Source organism: Cornus florida, unplaced genomic scaffold, assembly GCF_030987335.1.
Source record: "Cornus florida cultivar Cherokee Brave unplaced genomic scaffold, ASM3098733v1 CherokeeBrave_3.0.0_Hap2_Chr03, whole genome shotgun sequence".
NCBI lineage: Eukaryota > Viridiplantae > Streptophyta > Magnoliopsida > Cornales > Cornaceae > Cornus > Cornus florida.
The window spans coordinates 54,163,567-54,189,009 of NW_026775573.1; the positions used below are offsets into that span (position 1 = coordinate 54,163,567).

A 25,443-nucleotide genomic window follows, 5' to 3' on the forward strand; every position below is an offset into this window, starting at 1 on the left:
GGCCACAAGTCTCAATTCTTGATTTGAGGAATTACAGGAAAGTGGTCCAGAGGGCTATGTTAGCTGAAGCAGAGGAAGGGGATCAGTTACCGATCAGGGGTTCAAGTCTCAGAAGAGACAAGTGTGTGTGAGTACCAACTAGGAAAAAAAATATATTAATTCAATAGGAAAAAAAAAATAAAAAAATCACTAATGTTCTCTTATATTCAATAAAAATGCATGAAGCATTTTTTATCAAAATTTTTCTTTGGGTATAAAATGGTATACTCGTAAGAAAAATATCTAGAATTATATAACAATCTTTATTAGGAGCCCTAAGCATATTGGGAAGGAAGATAAACTAAAGTATTGTAAGAGCGTCAATAATAACAATAATATCATATGTATATATATATATATATACACACACACACCAATACTTTTAATTGTCATTTATTAAATGACATATTTATAACTAGTTATATAAGTTACTAAAATAATAATCTTGTTTAATTTAAATTTGAGAGATTTTGATTAGTTTAAAATCATTTTCTTTTCTAATCTTTTATTTTTTAGGTTTATATTTCTCAAGTGGAATCAAATTATTCAATTTCTTTCTTACAAAAATTATATTTTTGAAAAATTAAAACAATTGATAAAAGAAATTTTGATTCTCTTTCTATTTGTTGGGCAACACAGAGCAATAATAAAGTAAATTAATTTTTTGACTAGTTCCTTCCTGAAATAATTGGAAGTTGTTGTTTGTTCTGTCTGTTGTGTTGTTTTTTACTCCTGTTCGTTTGCTTAGTTAAAATAAAAATGATAAAAAATATTTGTTTAGCAATTTATGAATATAGTATATCTTTAAATTTTAATTCTGATGAAAAGACATTAACTTAATTAAATTTTAGAGTAACACTACCAAGTGATTGCAGAACTTCAACTCGTTAAATAAAAGATCAAAGCCATTGTAGTCTAAAGGGGAAAAAAAAAAAGAAATTTGAAATAAGTATGCAAGTGTATTTATTGAACAAAAAATATATATATATATATAAAATAATAAAAAATATAAAAAAAATTCAAAAAAGGCTTAAAAGCACATATTTTTATAATAATTAGTGGAAATAACACCCAATAAGGGTCTTAGATTACAGTGCTTACAAGGGCAGGTTAAGCCCAATAGGCCATACCGCCACAGGCTCAAGTAAGAACCTGCATATTTAGAACCAAAAGGCCCAAAATTTATGTTTTGTTTTTTTTCTTCACTCTTCTTCTTTTTAACCTATATTTAGTAGTGAATCTTAGTTTCTCTTTTTCCATTACAAGCAGCTCTTTGGCATAATCAAACCAGAAGTTATTCCATCGGCATTAGCACACGACGACTCAGCCGGTTGATTCTTGAAGGTGAGCTTCACATCTTCCAATCTTATCCCATTGCACAGATACTTCTTACTACAGTCAAATTTCACAGCAACTTCAGTCGCCGATGTTCCATGAATGTCTTGATATGTGATGTCACTAATCTTCACATCGAAGACCTAAAGAAATGAAAATTAAAAGCTAAAGAGACAACTAATTATTTTTCAAGAAGATATAAAAGCTATACAAGCAAATTATTTTTGTGCATGAGTATATTTTTATAATTTAAGCAGAAGGCCAAAATAGAATGGCCCTCTAAGGCCCAAAAGGCCGTGATAAACAAACAATGATGTGTGCCTTTCTATTATTTTTAAGTTTCCAAAAATGCCCTCCAAAAATGTTACCTGGCCGGGGCAGTTCTTGTTGTCGGGGTAGTAATTCTGGGTGATAATGACGGGATTTTGGACATTTATCATAGTGGCATGTTGGAAAAGAACCCCTTTAACAAATCCAGTGCTTGGCCGACCCCAAGTCTTTATCCTCACACCATTATCAGTACCGGTAAAAGTAACCATTTTAACTGTCACATTCTGCACACCAGGCTCTTGAGAATCCTTGCCCAAACTCCCAATGCTGCACCTGTTGGCATCTATTTTGATAATTTGGGTCTGGGCTCTAATTGTGCTTGATAAACATTAACATAGTATCATGGGCCAAGAGTATATGGGCATACTGAATGATGATGTTTTAAACACTCGGTGTAATACCCCTAATTTTAAAAGGATATTTCTGGTAATTAATTGAGTATTTAATTGCATTTAATTGGTTTGTTATTTGATTTAATTACTTACTTGAATTAATTTTGGATTTAATTAATTATTTGAATTAATTGGCTTATTTGATTTAATTGCATTCTTTGTTTTTGATTTAATTGCATTTTTTTTTTTAATTGACTTATTGGATTACCTGTTTTAGTTACCATACTTATTTAATTGGTTTTTCATTATGTTATTTTACTTAATTGGATTTTAACTTATTTACTTGATTTAATTATTGAACATTTTAATGTTACAGTTAACTTTGGATTATATTTCACGTATAGGTGACCAGCTGTAGGTTATAACTTAGATAGTTTCATGGGCCAACTAGGATTGGAATTAGGGCTTAGTCCAATTATTCATGGACTAGGGTTATTAATATACACCTATAAATATACGTAATACGGTGGTTTAGGGTTTAGTAGAAAACGTGATTCTGTAATTACAAGCAGAGAACCTCTATTCTCGTAGTGGAAAAACCAGAGAGTTACAGAAAGGGATAAAGGGAGGAAGCTAGGGTTTTGGGCTTCAACTAAGACTAAATCAAGGAGGGGAGGTTGGTGTATGTTATTGGACTGAACTAGGAGTAGTAGAGGGCGTTTAAACACAACTGACGTTGCCGGAGTTGATAGAGACGACAGTTAGAGATTTTAAACCAAAGTCTCGAGGGCAAGTCTCTGTTCTTCTCTTTCCCATGAATCTGTGTTCTGTGCACGCTTAGTTAGACTCTAGAAATTAAACTAAGTCTTAATTACATCGTTTATACATGTTAAATCAGTTTCTAGTATCATTGAATTAAATCTATTGCTCAATTGTTACAAGTTCAGTTTATATATGGTTGTTGTTTGCTTTAAACATTGATGTGTAATTAAATTCTTAGTTGTATAACTCTGTCTTGTGATCAATCTGGGATGAGGATAGGACTTTATAACCTGTACTAAAACTGAATTCAAAGACTGGAAACCACCGGAGTCAGAGAAGACAATAGAAGAACAGACACTTTCCTTGAAGTGGAGAAGGCTCTGCTTGAAATGGAGAAGGCTCTCTTGTTTCAGAGCCTTCTCTTTCTCTTTTAATACGTAAAACTGATAAATTGAGGTCTGTTTAGTTAAACTAGATTTTTCTAAGGTTATCTATCTACTACTGAATAATGTAATTCACTGCTTAAGACTTATAAAATTGTTGGGAAGCAAGCCTACATTTAGATATTTAGAATGGGATTAATTTAAGCTTAAACAGAGAGTTCGTAGGTGGAGGATTAGAGAATCAACTTCGATTGCTTACTGTTTCTGAAACCTTGATTTCTCTGCAAAATCTTAAATTAAGAATCATGTTTTCATCTATGATTTAGACATATAGTAATTTAAATATGTGTATGCTTAAATGGAGTTAATTGGTGTTTAAATTTGTTACACATTGCACCAGTATGGTACTGTTTGGAGAGGTAGATTGTGTAATCTTATTTTACAAATTTAAAGGACTGGGATTTGGATTCTAACTCTGTTAGTGGATGCATGATATAGTTTTACACATGTGAAATTGTATTTGTGCTTATTTTGGAATGTAGTTGATAACTATTTATACTGTTTTTGGTCAACTATGGTAAATGGAGGATAGTGTGCACCGGTATGGGACGGTGGCATACTAGGTATGGATTAGTTCAGACATTAAGCCTACCTAATCTGGATTGAGGATTGGATTAATAATAAAAGTTAAGTCCGACCTCTATTAGTGTCAGGTCAGTAAATAACTGAATGACATAATTTGATTTCTGGGATGAATTGTTGTACAGATATCAAGCCACTATACCAGATGGATGATATTTTGTACTAAGAGGACACGGACTTTATATACTTATGATATGGTACCGTGGTATGAGCTTGAGTCTCAGAACCATGGTTAGGGTGCGTATATCGCCTAGGATGGATAGTTGGACAAAGGTGTTGTTCCCTGGTAGGTCTAGGTACACATGACCATGTAATGTGCAATTTGCATGGTATCTCTACTCAGGCTGAGACATATCTATTGGACTAGTGAGTGTCCTATAGTATGTAATATACACATATATGGACTACTCTAGATATTGTTGAGTCTATTAAAGATGTATCTGCGTATCGGATTCCTGTGTAGATCGTAGTAGATCAGGACTTGCATGTGGGCCTGACCCACTCTCTTATTTTTCAGGTACTCATCAGTTCCAGGGTTAGAGCTTAATCGTGTAGAGCAGATACGGACTTCCATTCCACTGACTACATAGGACTACTATCTTATTAGTTTGGGTTTTGAATTACAGTTATGTTATTTTACAGTTGGGATTGTTATTAGGGGTCCACTAGATGGATTCCCGAGTTGTTAAATAATTGGAGGTTTTGGAGTTTGGATTTTTTATAACATTACCTTAAGGATTTTCAATTAGAATTCATTCCAGCTTTAGTATTTATTTTTAATTCAATTTTGTATTCTGTGTTCGATTTAAATATTAATTGTTTGATATTTCCTTGGGTTTGGGCCTGGGCCTGATTAACCTGTGTCTCGGATCCGAGGGGTATCACACTCGGGTTGCAAAAACATTGGGTTGAGGATGCAGTGATTAGTTCGGGCTTGGAAATATGGCTTTAAAGCACTGGATTTGGGTTATGATTGGGCTGAAGGTGGTTTGGATCAGCAATTTAGCTGAAATAAAATTCATCAATGTTATACATGGACATGGATTACAAGTAACAGTGACGTGGCAGGTTCTACACAAAGTAAAGTTACAGGTGAGGTGCAAGACTGTTGCAGATTGGATACAGTATTTTTGAAATATTGAATCAATGTTTATCTAAGAACTTTAGTTTGAATTTAAATTCAGTGATGAGATAGAGTTTTATTGTAACTAGAATACTTATTGGTAGGAGTTTATTTCTAATAATTTCTATAATAAACAAAAGGGCATGCTGAGAGAGAGGTCCAGCACCCTCAGAATCTTATTATTATTTTGTTTTCTTTCTCAAGCTTTTCCAAGAATAACATCCTTGCTATTGCTTTTCTCCCTATCTCTATCTATCTCAAAATCTCATTTTATCTTTCTCCCTCTCTATCTCTTTCTCTCTCTCTTCTTGCTATATCTACTTTGTTCCCCTTTCTATTCTCTCAATCTTTTACTATAATTTTCACTGATAAAGTCCTTTTAACTAAGGCAATTCTGAACTCAAAGAGGAGTTTTTATTGTTTCCTTTTTTCCTCCCAATCACCTGAAAGTTAACTTTCTCAAAGGGACTATAGTTGACAATTTACATCTGAACCATATATTTGGTTCTGGCATGCCCGGTTTACATTAATTTGAGATCGGCTCCAGTTAGCCGATTTTAGGGTCAACATTTTTGGCACGCCCGGTGGGACCCATCAGGTGAGTAATTATAGTAAATATACCTCCAAAGCTAAGAAATTCGAAAGGTGTGACTACAGGTGACAATATTGATGAAGAAAACCAACAACTCGGCGTTGGTGATGATGCCGACTCATCAATTCCATCCAATCTTCCTTTGGGTCGGGTACTGGAATCGATTATACAGAAAATTGATGCCCAGCAAGCACAGATCGATGAAGTAAGGTCTCAGGTGGGGGAATCAAATCAAATTTTGGTTTCTCAGATACATGAGATGAGGTCAATGATTGGGGAGTTAAATTAGATGATGTACGCTCAAATGGAAAAGATGAATCAGAGGCTTGAAACTAGTATATCGGCTAATCAAAATCGACATGATCAAGCCGAAGCATCTCATATTAATAAGTCCATATTTTAGCGTATGACGGCACCATTAATACATATTTCCCAAGGGCCTCGAACAAGCATCGTACCACCAAGTGCAGGATTTGGTATTACTATCGACAATGTGCTGAATCATACACTCGGCATGCCAATGGGGAATCCACCAATCTTATCAGATCCGTTGACAGTAAATACTGTGCCGGTGTACCAGCCACCAATGAATGATCAGCATAATCAGAATGTGCAGCGTCCACATGTGTAGCCGATTCCACCAGCGAGAGATCAGTAAGAAGTGGTAGGCAACCTAAACCAAGGTAGGAATAATCCATTGATACCTCCAACGGCTGTTGGGGGGCAAGTAAATGCCGATCATCAAAGGGAGTGGGTTAATCCATTCATTCTGTGGTGCCTAAATGATCTTCCAGGAAGAAATGCAGGGATTGATAGGGCTCAGATTTTGGCTTTAATACAGGCCGAAGTAGCACAAGGTCACAGATGTGCTCGGCCGGTATACAGAAAGCCCTATCCTGATCATGTTAATGCTCATGAGTTGCCTAGAAATTATCGGTATCCCGATTTTTCTATGTACAGTGGCGAAGAGAATTTCTCTATGGTGCAGCATATTACAAGGTTCACCGCACAATGTGGAGAAGCAGGTTCTAGCCCTTGGTTAAAGATGAGGTTATTCTCTAGCTCTCTTACCAGGGCGGCGTTTGACTGGTACATCAACTTACCGGCCATTTCTATTCACACTTGGGATGAGATGGAGGAGGAGTTCCATACCCAATTCTATCGAACAGAGACAGAAGCTACGCTGGTAGCCATATCTCAATTTTCTCAGTTGCCGAGCGAATCAGTTGAGACTTTTGTTACCAGGTCCAGAAAGGCTAAACTCAAATGCTGAGTAAGTTTGCCAGAACCAGAATACATCAAGTTGGCATTAAATGGTCTAGACATTGAACATCACAAGAGGTTTGATGGGGTTGAGTTTCAAGATCTCTTCGACTTAGCAAATAGGGCTTCTCGGTATGAGGAAATACTAAAAGAAGAGAAAGAAAGGAAGAATTCTTCTAAGGGTACTTGGTACAAGGACCCTAATTATGAGGTATTCTCGGCAGAAGTTGGAGATGAATTAGAAGTTGACGTTGCAGAAGTCAATATCAAAAAGCCATACGTTTGTGAGGCGTTGGTTAAGCCTAAACCGACCATGGGGGGCAATGCATCATCAACATCAACATCGGCAACAAGGAAAGGTCCGCTGATACCGGGAAAAGTTATTCTTTCGACTTATCAAAAATAGATCAAATCTTTGATCACTTAATGGCCGATAAAATGATATTTATGCCTAAAAGGCATAAGATTCCATTGGCAAGTGACTTGAAAGGAAAAGAGTATTGTAAGTATCATAACTCTTGGAACCATGCTACTAATGATTGTACCGTTCTACGAGGTGTATTGCAGAAAGCTATTGACGAAGGTACTTTAAAATTCCCGAAGAAAACTTCAGAGACCTTGAAGGTGGATACTAATCCATTTCCTACAATCACATCTACAAATGTGATAAGCTTAGCCAAGTGAAAGAATCGACAGGAGGCTAAAAATATATCTGGTGAGTTCCTTTCATCAACTGTGACACCATTAAAAATGGCAGAACTGCAGAAGCAATTAAGGGAGGCTCAATTAGCCTTAATTGACTATGGTTGTTGCCCAAATTGCAAAGGAAAGCAAAAAAAAAAGGAAGATGTGCCAATGGAGGTTCAACCAAAGAAGAAAGGAATTCTTGAGAGGCTTATTTTCCCATTGAAGCCTAGGGAAGAGCCTCGGTAATGTGATCCCAGCAACAGCCATTTGAAAGCGGGAAAGCAAACTCGGCAAGTATATATATCTAGCCGATTTCATCCCCAAAATTTATGTCCCAGTTTTAAGAGGTAGTCGCCTGTTCAGTCAGAAATTTGGGTACAGAAAGGAGCCGATTCCTATAGAGTGCAAACTGTGAAACCAAGGACAAACTCAACTGAAGATAGATGGACTCGAGTTTATCATCCAAAATTCCCTAAAGCTCAACAATATCAGAATGGGGGCTTAACTCGATCTCAGAAACGTAGGGAACAAATGAGAAGGGCTGAGGAAAAAAGGAAAGCTGAGGAAGGAAGCAAAGTAGTGTTGACTGAGGAAATCGGCATTCCAGATAAAGATGAACCGGATGAAGAGCATCAGCCGATATGGCCCAGACGTAACAATGCCTTCAGAATTTAGTTTGGCAGTTTCCCAGATGAGATGTCATGTAACATGGCATTTGTATTACCAGCAATGTTCTAGGCTCCATAGGCATTAAATGCAAATACTGAGAAGAATGAGAAGGAAACTTAGCCGATTCGAAATTTATCAATTCTTTCTTCAGAATCGGCAAAGAAAGTGGTTTTTGAAAAACCTTTGTTAGAATTGACTCAACAACTTAGGCCTTTGTATGTCAAGGTATGGGTAAAAGGTCAACCTATTAATGGCTCGATTCTGAATGTTATTCCAACAAACACATTGAAGAAACTCGGTAAGAGTATGGAAGATGTTATTCCTACTGATGTAGTAATTTGTGGTTTCAATGGAGGCTCTACTAGCACTAAAGGGATCCTTCCCTTAGAAGTAGAGGTTGGAGGTAGGACATATTTTGCGGCATTCTTTATTAATGAATCCATGGCTTCCTATAATTTGTTATTAGGCCATGACTGGATTCATCCAAATATGTGCATCCCATCATCATTACACCAGATGCTGATTTTTTGGGATGGAGATAAGGTGAAAATAATGAATGCCAATGATAAGCCATTTGTGGCAAAAGTGTACTCGGCAGATGCTGTTTCGTATGACGAAGAATGTGTTCCTATTTGATTTGTGGGAACAGGAGCCGATGGAAGACCAACCTCAGCAACCATGAGAAGAAGCCTTGCCGATCGTGAAATTGACGAGCTGCAACAGGAGAATTGTAGGCCGAAGGTAGAACTCCCTCGGTTTACTATAATTGAAGAAGAAGTTGTTCATGGAAGCGAAACTTGAAAGAGAAGTAGCTCGACAGCAGGCCTTTAGGGCCACTTGCATTAGGTTACAAGCCTACATAGCCCAAAAACGGTTAGAAAAAGAAGTAATAATAGAGCCAGGACCATCGGTTAATCTTACCTAGGTCGATCGATTTTATAATGAAAAGTTGGATGCAATTTAGTTGGAAGACTTGGAATTGGCACCGGCTAAGCTCGATGATCTTAAAGCAGAAAATCAGGATCCATTAAAGGAGGTGAATTTAGGTACTGACGCAAAGCCTAGACCAACTTATATCAGTGCACTGTTAGAACCAGAATTACAAGCCGAGGTTATCGGCATGTTGAAGCAATACAGTGACTGTTTTGCCTGGAATTATGAGGAAATGCCGGGTTTATCCATAGATCTGGTGGAACATCAGCTGCCCATTAAAGATGGCTACAAGCCATATAAACAGCCACCTCGTCGAATGTCTCAAGAGGTGGTAGACAAAGTCAAGGTGGAAATCGAACGATTGTTGGATGCTGGCTTCATTCGAACTACAAGGTATGTTGAATGGTTATCAAATGTAGTCCCTGTTATCAAGAAGAATGGAAAATTACGTATATGTGTTGATTTCTGAAATATAAATCTGGCAACTTTAAAAGATGAGTATCCAATGTCGATAGCCGATCAACTGATTGATACGGTTGCAAAGCACCAAATTAAGTCTTTTATGGATATGGACACTCAGGATATAATCAGATTTATATAGCCGAGGAGGATATTCCAAAGACAGCTTTTAGGTGTCTCGGATCGATTGGAACTTTTGAGTAGGTGGTAATGCCTTTTGAGTTGAAGAATGTTGGTGCTACATATCAGCGAGCCATGAATTCTATTTTTCATGACATGCTTGGTAAGTTTATGGAGGTATATATTGATGATGTGGTGGTGAAATCGGCAACGAAGAAAGAGCACTTAGTTCACCTCAAAGCATTTTTTGAGAGGATAAGGGCTCATAAGCTAAAAATGAATCCAATAAAGTGAGCCTTTGGAGTCTCGACAGGAAACTTTTTGGGTTTCTTGGTTCATCAAAGGGGTATAGAGATCGATAGGAATAAAGCTAAGGCAATTATTGATGCTAGTGCGCCGAGAAGCAAGAAACAGTTGCAGAGGTTACTTGGGCAAGTGAATTATCTTAGGAGATTTATTGCTAATACAGTTGGGAAGTTACATGTGTTTTCCCCGTTACTCAAGTTGAAGCCGATGGAAGAATTCAAATGGGATGACACACATCAAAGGGCATTTGAGCAGATTAAGAAATACTTGTCGAGTCTTCCTGTCATGATGCCACCAAGGAAGAAATGGCCTATGAAGTTATATTTATCGGCTGCTGAAAAAACCATTGGAGCTATGTTAGCACAAGAGAATGAAACAGGAAGTGAACAAGCAATATATTATCTCAACCAAGTTTTAACTCTAGTCGAGTATAGATATACACCGATTGAGAGATTATGTTTGGCTTTGTATTTTGCAACAATGAAATTAAGAGTCTATATGTTGCCTATTTTGGTTTATATTGTTTGTCAAACAGATCTTATAAAGTATATGCTATCAAGGCCATTAATCACAGGCCGGATTCACAAGTGGGCTTTGGCACTAATGGAGTTTAACTTTACATATGTTCCACAAAAGGCAATTAAGGGAAGAGCATTGGCAGATTTTCTTGCCGATCATCCCTCGCCTGAAATTGAGTCACAAGTATTTGATGAGCTTGACTCGGCATCCATATTCATGACTCCATGAACTTTAATATTCGATGGGTCAAGTACTAGTGAAGGCTCGGGAGCTAGTATAGTCATAATATCCCTAACAGGGAATCAAATTTTGTTTTCCTTCTTTTTGGATTTCGGGTGTTCAAATAATCAAGCCGAATATGAAGTATTAATTATCGGCTTGGAAATCCTGCTAGAAATGGCAGTTAAAGACGTTCACATTGTAGGAGATTCAAGTTTGGTGATTAATCAAATCTCAGAAAACTTTAGATGTTTGAATTGGCAATTAAGACCATTTCATTCGTTGGCAACCCAATTAGTCAACCTACAGACCAAGAGCCATGAATAAAATAGCTAATGATTTAGCACAGACTGCTTCAGGAGTCAGGGTGCCGAGTGGTATGAAGGAAAGGATAATGAAAATCACACGCCGATCTCTTCCATCGGCTGAAATAAAAAATCAAGTTATGGAAGAAGTCTTTGCCATTGATGTTGCCGAGTTGGATGATGATGATTGGTGAATCCCTTATATCTTGTTCTTGCAACATCTAACTCTAGAAGCCGACCGAAGAATAAAAAGAAGTGCAGTTGATGATGGTTTGTTATTTCAGTGCATTAGTAAGTTTAAGGGTTTGAAGATTATGGCCGAGGTACATGAAGGGATATGTGGAGCTCACCAAGCCATCATAAAAATGAGGTGGTTAATACACCGATATGGATATTATTGGCCAAGAATGAGAAAAGATTGTATGACTTATGCAAAAGGTTGTATAGACTGTCAAAAACATGGTCCAATGCAGTGGGTTCCAGCAATAGAGATGCAATTACTAGTTAAACCATGGCCTTCCAGAGGTTGGGCCATGGATCTAATCAGCATGATTAATCCTTCTTTATTAAAGGGGTCATCATTGGATTATTTTAGCTACCGATTACTTTACTAAATGGGTAGAAGCCGAGGAATATGTATTGGTAACTCATAATACCGTTATACAGTTTTTAAGGCGACATATCTTTCGCCGATTTGGTTTACCGAAAACAATTGTTACCGATAATGGATCTGTTTTTTGAGCAAATGAAGTATTACAACTTCGCCGTGATATGCAAGTGAAAATGGTAACTTCAACACCTTATTATGCTCAAGGGAATTGTCAGGCCGAGGCTTCAAATAAAGCTGTTATTGAAATTATTGAGAAGATGATAAAAGATAAGCCAAGGCGTTGGCACGAAACCCTTTCAGAAGCTTTGTGGGCTTATAGAAATTCAAAACGAACAAGTACAAGAACAACTCCTTATCGACTAACATTTGGCCACGATGTTGTGCTACCGATGGAGTTAAATGTAAAATCGACTAGAATAGCTTTACAACACAATCTTATACCTGCCTATTATAATGAAGCTATGCTTGCTGAGTTGGAAGACTTAGATGAAGTTTAGACAGTTGCTTTAGACCACCTTATGGTCCATAAAGCAAAGGAAATGAAGGCTTACAACAAAAGGGTGAAGTACAAGTTATTTGCAGAGGGTGATATGGTTTGGCAAACAATTCTTCCACCTGGGAAGGTGGATAGAGTTTATGGCAAGTGGTCACCTACATGGAAGGGGCCAATTTTAGTTCACCAAGTTTTACATGGAGGAGCTTACAAGTTAAAAGATATACTAGTGAAATCCATGAGAGACCAATAAATAGAAAGTACCTAAAGAAATATAATCTAACTATTTTTGAACTTATGGAGGAAAAGAAAACCTCCACTAAGTAAAACTAGTTTGGATTGTATTGTTTCGATTTTTTATGTAAGTTGTTTTGAAGCTATAAATCAGACTAAAGATATAGCAAAATAAAGTTCCAGAAGTTATTATAGCAAATACTGTTCAAAACATCACATCATGCCCCATAAAAAGTAAATTGTTCAAAACCATATTATAGACCATTATAAAAAGAGAGAGATAATTGTTCAAAGTTGGGTAAAGTTTTTATGAAAATCTTCAAATTATGATAATTGTTCCTTGGGTTTAGCTCGGGCATACCTAAAAGAAATTAGGGAGTCACTTATTGAGAGATGAATTTTGGGGGACAATTCAGGAAAGTAAGCATGCAACTAGTATTGATAAAGCTAGAAAGGTCTTCCAGACCAAGAGAAACTTGAGACAGTGAGGTCTGATAAACCTCTGTATAAAGATGCTAACATAAATGAAGCTAATGCCATGGATTTTCCTTTAGACAGTTCTATGGCTAACTGGGTGAGATCTTTAGTGATTTGAATTGCAGGGGCACACAAGAAATGTCTACATAACCACAACAACAGAAATCCTATGTGTTCCTGTTCAGTTACTTTAGTTTCATGTTCTCCAATCATTTCTTTAAGGAATGGTCCGTGAGATTGGACGTGATGTTTAGGGCCATCTTATTCAGAAAAGTAAAAATTGGTTTCTGGGTTTTGAAGAAGGTAATTGTCCCCTCCAAGTTTGAGTCCAGTTAGAAAACAAATATCCCTAAGGGTTGGGGCCATCATCCCACAGCATAAATGTAACGAATTGATTGTGGGTGACCAAAAGTGTAAAAATGCAAAAAACAGTGGTTTGTCTAGAGTAAAAGAAAGCTTACTGAGTTGGATGATGTCAAAGATGCCCATGCGCTTCCATAGATCACCTTTAGCCACAGATACATAATCCACCCACTTATTCCATTGGGGCATGGGAGGATGCCAATTCCTAATTGACAGATACGGTTTTTCAGCTTCAGCAGTCTGATACACAGGTTTGAGAAAAGGAAGTTGGTTTTCCCCTTGAGGGTAAAAAGGAGACAGGGATGGAGGAAATCGATTGACAAATGTTGGACCAAGACCCTTAGCATTATTTGCTAAATCAATAAGTGTGGAATTGTTCAGTTCTAAAGATGGTAGGGTTTTGAGGGTACTCTTGGTCATTTGGGTATGAGATGTCGATGCTGGTATTGGAGATTCTAGATTAAGACCAGGGTGTTGTTTTTTTGAAGACATATTGTAAAGGAAGAAAAGGGTTTTGATGGAGATGAGAGATTTTGGAAGAAGAGTTTGGCTGATACAGAGGATAGAAGATATGTTTTGGTAAATGAATCATAGGTGGTTAGAAGAAGTAGAGTTTACGGCAGTATTAATTACAGATTAGATAGGTAATGTCAATCAGCAGTTTTTGGGAACTAATAACATGATGGGGTTTGGAGTGTATATGGGGTAAGCTACAATGGGTGTGTAGTTCAAACTTTTGGAAGCCTAAGTTCCAAATGGCTACCAAAACTTAGGGGTCATTGTTGTCACCCATTTTGGTAATTTGGGTCTGGGCTCTAATTGGGCTTGATAAACATTAACATAGTATCATGGGCCAAGAGTATATGTGCCTAATGAATGATAATGTTTTAGACACTCGGGTTGCATAAACATTGGGTTAAGGATGCAGTGATTAGTTCGGGCTTGGAAATATGGCTTTAAAGCACCGAATTTGGGTCATGATTGGACTGAAGGTGGTTTGGATCAGCAATTCAATTGAAATAAAATTCATCAATGTTATACATGGACATGGATTACAAGTAACAGTGACGTGGCAGGTTCTACACAAAGTAAAGTTACAGGCGAGGTGTAAGACTGTTGCAGATTGGATAGAGTATTTTTGAAATATTGAATCAATGTTTATCTAAGAACTTTAGTTTGAATTTAAATTCAGTGATGAGATAGAGTTTTATTGTAACTAGAATACTTATTGGTAGGAGTTTGTTTCTAATAATTTTTATAAATAAACAAAAGGGCATGCTGAGAGAGAGGTCCAGCACCCTCAAAAGCTTATTATTATTTTGTTTGCTTTCTCAAGCTTTTCCAAGAATAGCATCCTTGCTATTTCTTTTCTCCCTATCTCTATCTATCTCAAAATCTCGTTCTATCTCTCTCCCTCTCTATCTCTTTCTCTCTCTCTTCTTACTATATCTATTTTCTTCCCCTTTCTATTCTCTCAATCTTTTGCTATAATTTTCATTGATAAAGTCCTTTCAACTAAGATAATTCTGAACTCAAAGTGGAGTTTTTATTGTTCCCTTTTTTTTATAATGACCCGGATTTTTCAAATAAATTTTTTTCGTTGTCTTTTCCCTTCTGAGTTTGGTTTCTTGTCGATTAGTGTCATCTCGAGTGCTCTGAAATGATTTCCGAGACTCTTTTCTTTGGAATGATAACTTCCTTTGAGGACTGAGTCATTTTCACATTTTTCGTTTTTCAACACTATTCACTTTTTGTCCTTTTCCCTATTTCGTCCTTTTTCCTATTTTGTCTTTCCCCGTTTACCACTTTGTTGGCATAACCACACTTCCTATGCTTAGAGTTGGTTTTTGACTACACGTGTCTTCATTCTCAGTGGTTTCCATAAAATACGTGTCTTTACCTTTGCAAGAAAGTACTCTGGTTGCTCCCGGTGTCCATAGGGGCATGGATGCAAAGTTCTTTGGAAACTCTTTCTTTTCTTGGGGTATTTTTCATAAATATCTTTTGAAGATATTTATTTCAGGGGTTTCTAAGAAAATATCTTTTTGGAATATATTTTCATTCTGGGGCAGTTTCGCAGTTTTCACTTTTTGGAGGGGCCATTGTGCAATTAATTAAAGTTATTGCTCAATGTTTTGTTTTGAGCCTGGATCTTTGTACGGGATTCATTTTCACTTTTCATCAAGTCGTGTACTCTTGGAATTTCCTCCTGGTCGATATTTTCCAGTTTCAAGGTTTCTGACCTGGTTTGCGCCAAATTTGTTTGGGGCATAACTTTCTGCTCAGGACTCGGTTTTTGACGCCGTTTCTTCCGTTGTTCATATTTTCTCATTTTGAATCTTTTTTGTTCACCTATTTTCTCTCTCTCTCTCCTCTCTCTTGGCCGGATCTCATGGCTGCCATGCTTCTCTTTTCTTTTCCAGTCACTTCCCTTGGTTGAAAAGGTGTAGTACCTTTGTGTTTATTATTCCCCTCGCCGTGCTCTACCTTTCCCCTTTATTAGAACTCATTTTTGGCCATTTCTTGAGTTTGGGTTTGAAGTCAAGATGTGTTTTTGATGGGGTTTTCTTCGGATTCTTGTTCGTGGTGTTGTCCCCGACAAAACCTAGGAGTTTCGTCGGATTCGAAGCGGTTTCCATTTAGTGGGGATTTGGGATTTCATCTTAAATGGAGGTAAGGAATGTTTTAGGATTATTTGTGTGTTGTATTGTGTGTTTGTCACTATTATACAACATATATGTATGCCTTGTATCAAATCTAGAAAGTTATTAATTTTTATTTCTTTGTATAAGATTTAAAATTCGTGATGATATATAACTTTGATTTGAATTGTGGCATGCTAGAAAGTTTAGTTTTAATATATTTGTTAACATATATTAAATTGGGATTAATTAAATAAGAATAGCACTTTTTAATTAATATTTATCTTTTGTGAAAGATTAAAGTTCATGGCTATACCTTGCATGAAATTAAGTTGTATTATGCTTCTAAATTAAGTTTTGGCATGTTGTTTAACATACTTTAATTTGAGAGCATTTGGTTGAGATTGAAAATTTAGAGACTTTAATTAAGAGAATTAATTAAAATCTATTTAGTGGTTTCATGGGCCTAATTAAGCTTTTGAATGAATATATGTAATGACCATGATATGTCTTTTAACATATATTAAATTGAAGCTATTTGGGGATGATTTGAAATCTAGAGAGTTTGATTATTTTGATATAATTAAATTTTATCTTATTTATCCATGGATTTAATCATGTTTTAGGAGTTACTTCTATTTTAAGATCATGGATTTAGACTTGTGGTGTATTCACTTGATTATGTTTTAAGCATTGGAAAGCGTTATTATTAAATTTATATTCATGAAAATATGTTTCTAATATGAATATATTGTTGACTTGTGATTTCATTGCATTATGAATATGAAATGCTTATTATGCACAATTGAGAGTTATATTGCTAACTTGTTACTATGTAGTAGTAATATATATAAGTTTTGAACTTATTGTTTTTGGAGACTTGTAAGGATTATGTTCATATGATGGCTAGGGTCTCGCCTTAGTACGGATTCGTGAGTTTCCTAAGTCATATGAAGTGCACAGTAGGTAGTACCTTGTGGGTCGTAATTGCCCGGAATAACTTATACACGTGCGCACTAGGTACTACCTTGCGAGCTAGTAACCCAGAATAACTTGATTGGTCTACAGCCAAGGATCCTAATCTTTCCACTATTTGATTTCGCATTAAATTTCAAGTTGTTAATCATGGATTACTGGTAGCTTGAGAATTGATGCTTACTTTGGGTATTTGAATCCTATTTAGTATACTTGAAACTGTATACTTGTTTTGTGTATTTAGATCTCAATTAGTATACTTAAGCATTGTATGTTTGATTTGTGCAATCGGACTTCATTATGTATACTTGTGCATATATGCTTGATTCATGAGTTTTCCATGTTAATTGTATGTTTGTATATGCATGCTTAGACAATGCATAACTTGTTTAACATGACTTAGTGTACTTGAGCATGTATACTTGTATGACGTTGTTCATTTCAATTGCGTGAGTAGCTTAGGATGATCCTTGTGTCTCACTTTGACGTAGACGTTAGGTGGCATGAGCCCTTTAACATGTCTCATCTTAAGGTGATAAAATTGTAAAACGTAGGTCGATGCATGTTCATTTCCTACGAGTAGCTTTGTGTTGCTCACCCCTACGTTACTGGGGCATATTTCAGGTACAAGATTCAAGATATGGAGATTAGCATTTACCTTTGGTGGTTTGGAGATTTGAAGTTTCTTTCAAAGCATTCTTGTTTACATGCAAGTGTTAGCATGTTTAAGTTTTACATTTGGTGTTATAATACTTAGTTAGGTTCAATATGCTAATTTTGCTTCATTGGGTGTAAAGTGTACTTAAGTATGTTATTTAGAGCTCATTTGATATGTATGATTTGTGACCAAGGGTCACTAACCTTAAAGTTCAAGTATATGCTTCTAAGTTTCAAGTTTTGTTTGGAAATGTAAATTTTTCCAAACTTTGAGGTTTGATATGTGAAATTTTGTAAATGGAATATAATAAGACCGTAGGCCATTGCAACATGTATCAAATGTTATATTACACTTGCGTGCATGTTCACATCATCACATACTTGCATATAACGCAAATTGAGTATGCCATGGGGGATTTCAAGTAAACTTTCAGTCATGGATGCATAACAAGAGGTTTGTGCACTTTCTCGAGTCATTTCGGTCAACCAAAATGTCATTTCGGTCGATCGAAGCCTTTTGGGTTTTGTTTGAACCTTGAAACCTCACTTTCCAGTAGCCAAAGTTAGCATTTAGGGTCATTTCGGTCGACCGATGGCTAATTTCGGTCGACCGATGGTTCCTTTTGGTGTATCAAACCAACCAAGCCTTACAGACTTGTTTTTTGGACAAATTTTGTTCATTTTGGTCATCCGATGGGTCATTTCGGTCGATCAAAATAGCTAGATCCCGAGAGTAGCTTCAGTCCAGTTTCAGCACTGATCTTTCGACTTCAAATGACCATAACTCCTTCATTTTAAATCCAAATGGGGTGATTCTTTAGCCTAGATTCATGGATTTTGAGTCATCTTTCCAATGGTATCAATTTCATTCTCAGATTCCAATTACAGTGGGAGTTATTCAAGTTTTAGTGAGAGGGTGTCGGTTTTCGCTTAAACCGGAAAAGGGCGTTTTGTGGGATTCTTGTCCAATGTTCTTAGAACCTCTTGGAAAGTCATAAAATGATTAAGTTAGGTTGTTTTCACCTTGTTTGACTTGTTTAGAGTCAAGTTTCTTATTTTAATTGTGAAGTGACCATTTTGCCCCTTGGTTCATGGATTTGCCCGTTTTGACCCCTTTGTTTCCGCCTTCATTCTCTTTGAGCTTCGTGACTTTATGGAAGGTTACATTGGTGTCTTGGAGATAGTTTATATCTCTAAAGACTTTGGTTTCGTCTTTTGCTTTCGCATTTCGGATCCGTTATCGGGTCAACTTTCGGTTCATCACTAATGAACCGGGTTGAAAAACTCAGGTCGCTACATTTTTCCTCCCAATCACCTGAAAGTTAACTTTCTCAAAGGGACTATAGTTGACAATTTACATTTGAACCATATATTTGGTTCTGGCACGCCTGGTTTACATCAATTTGAGGTCGATTCCAGTTAGCCAATTTTAGGGTCAACAGCACCAAACACCCAAAACCACATATATATTAGCTCAGTATTTATACATATAATCTATATAATTAAATAATATTAACTCATACATGAAACACATATCACTCTTTTAAAAACTGCTCTCAATTAGCTGTTATATAGATTTTTATAAGCGGACATACCAATTATGTCCGACATACTCAATATCTACTTAGTATTCAAACCTGATGCATTATGTAATTTCAGCCAACTTTTGGTATTCAGTTCAAACTTTTACAATTACACCAAATAGTGATCTTTATATGTATATATATATATATATATATATATATATATATATATAATAAATACATGTTTATGTGTGTATATATATATATACATATCTACCTGATTCTATGACCAGGGCCGCAGGCGACGTTTTCAATCCACAAATTGGAGGTGCCGGGGCCAACTGAGACACAGTCATCGCCTGTGGCAATCCTAGGGTTCAAGATGGTAACACCAGACGATAATTGCACGTGGATGCCGTAGGTGTTGGGGCTGTTTCTGGTGGCTGAGACTTTCACTCCTTACACCATCACATTGGTGTAGCTATGAATGACAATGTGGAACATTTGACTGTTTAGTGAAGTTAATCCACTCATCTCTATGTTGTTCGAATTGGTAAATCTCAGTGTCTGCATACAAAATAAAAACCACAATTAATCACTAAAATTCCACGATTTAATCAATTCAATTCCATGCCGTAGCTATTCTATATATGTAGTAGTCAGCTTTGGGCTAGCTCCGCCCCTGGTCACTACCGCAACACATTATTTTTTTTTTTTTACGTATACACACATGTATAATATCTATAATATTAATTCAATAGAGGCAAAAAAAAAAAAAAAAAAAAATTCACTAATGTTCTCTTATGTTCGATAAAAATGCATGAAGCATTTTTTATAAAATGGTATACTCACAAGAAAAATATTTAGAATTATATAATAATCTTTATTGGGAGCCCTAAGCATATTGGGAGGGAAGGTAAACTAAAGTATTGTAAAAGTGTCAATAACAACAATAATATCATATATATATATATATACACACACACACACACCAATACTTTTAATTGTCACTTATTAAATGACAAATTTATAACTAGTTGTATAAGTTACTAAAATAAAAATCTTGTTTAATTTAAATTTGAGAGATTTTAATTAGTTTAAAATCATTTCTTTTCTAATCTTTTATTTTTTAGGTTTATCTTTCTCAAGTGGAATCAAATTATTTAATTTCTTTCTTACAAAAATTATATTTTTGAAAAACTAAAACAATTGATAAAAGAAAATCTGATTCTCTTTCTATTTGTCGGCCAACACATATAAGTACGTTGTTGTTGTTGTTGTTGTTGTTGTTTCTTCTGTCTGTTGTGTTGTTTTTTCCTCCTATTCGTTTGCTTAGTTAAAATTAAAAAGACAAAAAATATTTGTTTAGCATTTCATGAATATAGTATGCCTTTAGATTTTAATTCTGATGAAAAACATGAACTTAATTAAATTTTAGAGTATCGTTATCAAGTGATTGCAGAACTTCTACTCGTTAAATAAAAGATCAAAGCCAAAATTATTTAATTTCATTCTTACAAAAATTATATTTTTGAAAAATTAAAACAATTGATAAAAGAAAATCTGATTCTCTTTCTATTTGTCGACCAACACATAGAGCAATAGTAAAGTAAATTAATTTTTTGACTAGTTCCTTCCTGAAATAATTGGAAGTACGTTATTGTCTGTTCTGTCTGTTGTGTTGTTTTTTCCTTCGTTTGCTTAGTTAAAATAAAAAAGATAAAAAGTATTTGTTTAGCATTTCATGAATATAGTATATCTTTAGATTTTAATTCTGATGAAAAACATGAACTTAATTAAATTTTAGAGTAACGTTATCAAGTGATTGCTGAACTTCTACTCGTTAAATAAAAGATCAAAGCCATTGTAGTCTAAAGGAGCAAAAATAAAAAATAAAAATCAATAAAAGGCTTAAAAGCACATATTTTTATAATAATTAGTGGAAATAACACCCAAAAAGGGTCTTGGATTACAGTGCTTACAAGGGCAGGTTAAGCCCAATAGATACCGCCACAGGCTCAAGTAAGAACCTACATATTTAGAACCAAAAGGCCCAAAATTTATGTTTTGTTTTTTTCTTCACTCTTCTTCTTTTTAACCTATAATTAGTAGTGAATCTTAGTTTCTCTTTTTCCACTACAAGCAGCTCTTTGGCACAATCAAACCAGAAGTTGTTCCACCGGCATTAGCACACGACGACTTTGCCGGTTGATTCTTGAAGGTGAGCTTCACATTTTCCAGTCTTATTCCATTGCACGGATACTTCTTACTACAGTCAAATTTTACAGCAACTTCAGTCGCCGATGTTCCATGAATGTCTTGATATGTGACGTCGCTAATTTTCACACCGGAGACCTAAATAAATGAAAATTAAGAGCCAAAGAGACAACTAATTATTTTTCAAGAAGATATAAGCTTATACAAGCACATTATTTTTGTACATTGAGTATTATTTTTTTCTAATTTAAGCAGAAGGCCCAAATAGAATGGCCCTATAAGCCCAAAAAGCCATGATAAGCAAACATTGATGTGTGCCTTTCTATTATTTTAAGTTTCAAAAAATGCCCTTCAAAAATGTTACCTGGCCGGGGCAGTTCTTGTTGTCGGGGCAGTAATTCTGGGTGATAATGACGGGATTTTGGACATTTACCATAGTGGCATGTTGGAAAAGAACCCCTTTAACAAATCCAGTGCTTGGCCTACCCCAAGTCTTTATCCTCACACCATTGTCAGTACCGGTAAAAGTAACCGTTTTAACTGTCACATTCTGCACACCAGGCTCTTGAGAATCCTTGCCCAAACTTCCAATGCTGCACCAAACACCCAAATCCACATATATATTAGCACAATATTTATACATATAATCTATATAATTAAATAATATTAACAGTGTTGACTCATCCACGAAACACATATCACTCTTTTAAACACTGCTCTCAATTAGTTGTTGTATTGATTTTTATAGACCCACATATATACTAAGTCTGGCATACTCAATATCTACTTAGTATTGAGACTCCAAATATAGTCCACTTTAAGACATTATGCAATTTCAGCCAACTTTCGGTATTCAGCTCAAACTTTTACAATTACACCAAATAATGATCTTTATATATATATAATAAATATATATTTATGTGTGTATATATACATATATCAACCTGATTCCATGACCAGGGCCGCAGGCGACGTTTTCAATCCACAAATTGGAGGTGCCGGGGCCAACTGAGACACAGTCATCGCCTGTCGCAATCCTAGAGTTCAAGATGGTAACACCAGACGATAATTGCACGTGGATGCCGTCAGTGTTGGGGCTGTTTCCGGCGGCCGAGACTTTCACTCCTTGCACCATCACATTGTGGCAGCCATGAATGACAATGTGGAACATTTGACTGTTTAGTGAAGTTAATCCACTCATCTCTATGTTGTTGGAATTGGTAAATCGCAGTGTCTGCACACAAAATAAAAACCCCAATTATATATATATATTTGTTTCTATATGTGTATAGATATGAAGAAGAATTAAATCAACCAGGGCACCATGCTTTGACCTTAGAAGCCCGAAATTGTTGAACCACAATATATTAACCAAATAGCTAGTTGACCTTTTAAGCCCAAAATCAGTGGACCATGACAAATTGGTAATAATATAGTCCCTAACCGTAACCCCACTTCGCAGTAAAAACATTTATTTCAAACTTTTTTTTCCATAACTGTCAATGCTTGATTGACACTTCCGGTTTGGTAACCAAGAAAAAGGAGGAAAAAATGAAATAAAGCTACATCCATTTGGAAAAACAGTTTGTAACAGCCTAAAAGTCAAGCACCCACCTCGTGAAATGACAACACTACCCCCAAGCTAAGCGCGCTGCGCTGAGATATATAGCCTCTTTGTCTTCTCAACTTACTGCTCAGTTACATACTCTGTGTTTGTGTGTGTATATACCCTCTATACGAAACCGGGAAAGTATTCAGTACATCCCGTACCGAAAATGTAGTATTTCCCACCAATTACTATCAAGGAAGATATATGGTGAATGTATATATTCAATATTTTAACTAAAGGAAATATCCAAATTATCAAAGATCAAATTAATAGCAGGGCATTTTTGTAAGTTCAACATACCGTAGCTCCACTAGGACAACCATTGCCGGAGGCCTTACAAGACCACAAACCAGTGCCTTGGCCATCAAGGGTACCACCATGGATGGCAACACCACTGACTCGCTCGAAAAACAGCCAGTTTCCGGCGCTCCCAATCACCCGGTAGTCTGATGGCGCCACGAGGGTTCCATCGATACGTATCAAGATGGCGCCATTCTTGCATGGTCCGGCGAACCGGGCACCATGAAGCAAGAACCGCCCCGGCGGCACGTAGATGGTAGCCGGGCTTGCCGAGCCACAAGCTGAAGCCCATGCACTCAAGAAGGCCTTGGTTGAGTCAGTCTTGCCATCAGATTTGGCTCCTAAACTCATCACATTGTATGTCATTGCATTTGCTGATGATTGGGTTAAGAAAATGAAAAGTGCTAGAACAAAAGAACTCGTGGGGTGCAACATTTTCATATGAAGGAGAGACATATAGATTTATGTACGTATAGAGAGAGAAGAGGAGTTAGAGGAGTTGATGGTGAGGAGTTGGAGCGGTTTTAGGAGGGTATTTATAGTGTGGGATCTTAATGCATGTTTTGGATGGTAAAAACCAAAAGTAAGCAAGTCGGGCCGAAATTGGGAGGTATGTTGCTTGTACTCAATTTTCATTTTAGGTCTTAATTACTGAAATGTCCTTCCTTTGGAGCTGAAATTGCATTTATGAGTGTGTGTTTTTTCTCCTTGATCCTTCCCAATTATCTTCTGGTTTTGTTTGGTTTCTAGATTTAGTGTAGTCATTAGTGTAACAGAAAAGACTTTTGTCTTGTTTGGCTATACCACGAAAATAGGGAAAGAGAAATACAACTAATTTGATTTTAGAATAATGTTATTGTCAGAGCACTCTCACAAAAAATTTAAAAATCTCCCATTTATAAGTCACACAATTCTTATTTTTAGGAATTTGGGAGAGATAATTAATTAAGAAAGAATCATTTGCAATAAAGGAACAAATTAAACTTTTTTTTATCTCTTAACGTTCTCTCGGTTAACACCCTCAACGAATTTGTCTCTTTCTCTCTCTTAGTTAACCTTTAAAAAATCTGTATTTTTCTCTCTCTTAGTTAATCATTTGTCTTTCAGTCAAAGAGTCTCTCCACATGCATTCTTTTATTAGTTTCTCTCTCTCTATGCCATCAATTTGATTACCGAAGATACGTAAGACTTTGTTTTCTTGAAGGTTTAATTTTCTCTAAGTTATGAATCAAAAGATCCTTGAACAGATTGAATCGTTTCCATTATCTCTTGATGAAGAAATTACGATGGATATGAAGGAGGGGGAGGAATTGTGTTTTAATTGTCTTCTTTGGAAATTGCATGTTGTCTAAGAATGTTATCAACACTAATGGCTTACATAATATCATGAGTAAGATTTGATTTGTTAACCAAGAGAGAGAAAGTGAGAACGTGGAGAGAAGAGAGAGAAAAAAGCTTGATTTGTTTCTTTATTGCAAATGATTTTTTCTTAATTAATTCTCTCTCCCAAATCCCTAAAAATAGGAATAGTGTCCTTATAGGCAGGAGCTTTTTAGACTTTTTGCACATTACTCTTTTATTTTATATGTCGCTTTAATTATCTTTTCTTTTTCCTTATTCTCCAACCATTTATTTATTTATTTATAATGCTTAAATTAAGAAAATATAAATTGCTTATGGAGGAATTTTTTTTATATAAATTGCTTTATTCTTTACTTTTCTTTAATCTTTGATTGATTGATGGATAGTGGATGCGATCTATTTTATTAATTAAAAATAATTTTTTAATAACTTTTTTCATTTTTGAAGGATAATTCGAATTACTTTCATGATAATTAATAATCTTTATTGGATACTCCATGAACTAAATCTTTTCGAAAATTTAAATTCTTTGTTTAGATGGAAATAGCAAGAGAAAATATGGAAATGAATTTTTTTTTTTTTTTTTTAACATTTTAGGAGTTTTGTTAGCAGGAAAATGAAAATTTTGAAAAAAATCACTTTCCATAACCACCTAATTTTTACATAAAATTTTCTTTCAAAGAAAAAAAAAATTCATTTCTTGAGAAAATTTTGTAAACTTACAATATTGTCCTTTCTTTTATGATAATTTTACATTATTTTCTTGCAAAATATTTATTTTACATTATTTTCTTGCAAACCATAAAATAATAATTTTACATTATTTTCTTGCAAAATCTTTATATTAATCAAATTGACGTTGAAAACTTAATTTTCCTAACTTCACTCCACTTTACTTTCTTTTACTCTGACCTTGTACCACTAGTTTTCGTCTAAACCAGCGGACCCTAATGGTAATACATG

General features: G+C 35.6%; 1 protein-coding gene and 1 pseudogene across 1 annotated transcript; both read right to left on the bottom strand.

Moving 5' to 3' along the window:
* Positions 1 to 1,298: 1,298 nt before the first annotated feature.
* On the bottom strand, positions 1,299 to 19,565 carry LOC132301620 (polygalacturonase-like; annotated as a pseudogene).
* A 1,563-nt stretch (positions 19,566 to 21,128) lies between these two features.
* Positions 21,129 to 23,574, bottom strand: LOC132298800 (polygalacturonase-like). Its single transcript, XM_059795156.1, has 4 exons — positions 23,119 to 23,574; positions 22,154 to 22,443; positions 21,574 to 21,802; positions 21,129 to 21,347 (listed from the first exon to the last, which is right to left on the bottom strand). Exons 1-4 carry the CDS (start codon positions 23,572 to 23,574, stop codon positions 21,129 to 21,131), a joined length of 1,194 nt encoding a protein of 397 aa, XP_059651139.1.
* Positions 23,575 to 25,443: the final 1,869 nt, after the last annotated feature.

Excerpts from the sequence above, each read along its gene's own strand:
- LOC132298800 (XM_059795156.1), bottom strand. The coding sequence starts at position 23,574 with ATGTCTCTCCTTCATATGAAAATGTTGCACCCCACGAGTTCTTTTGTT. Across the intron at positions 22,444-23,118 it reads GTTGTCCTAGTGGAGCTACG|ACACTGCGATTTACCAATTC; the intron begins GTATGTTGAACT and ends TTTTGTGTGCAG. Across the intron at positions 21,348-21,573 it reads ACAAGAACTGCCCCGGCCAG|GTCTCCGGTGTGAAAATTAG; the intron begins GTAACATTTTTG and ends TCATTTATTTAG.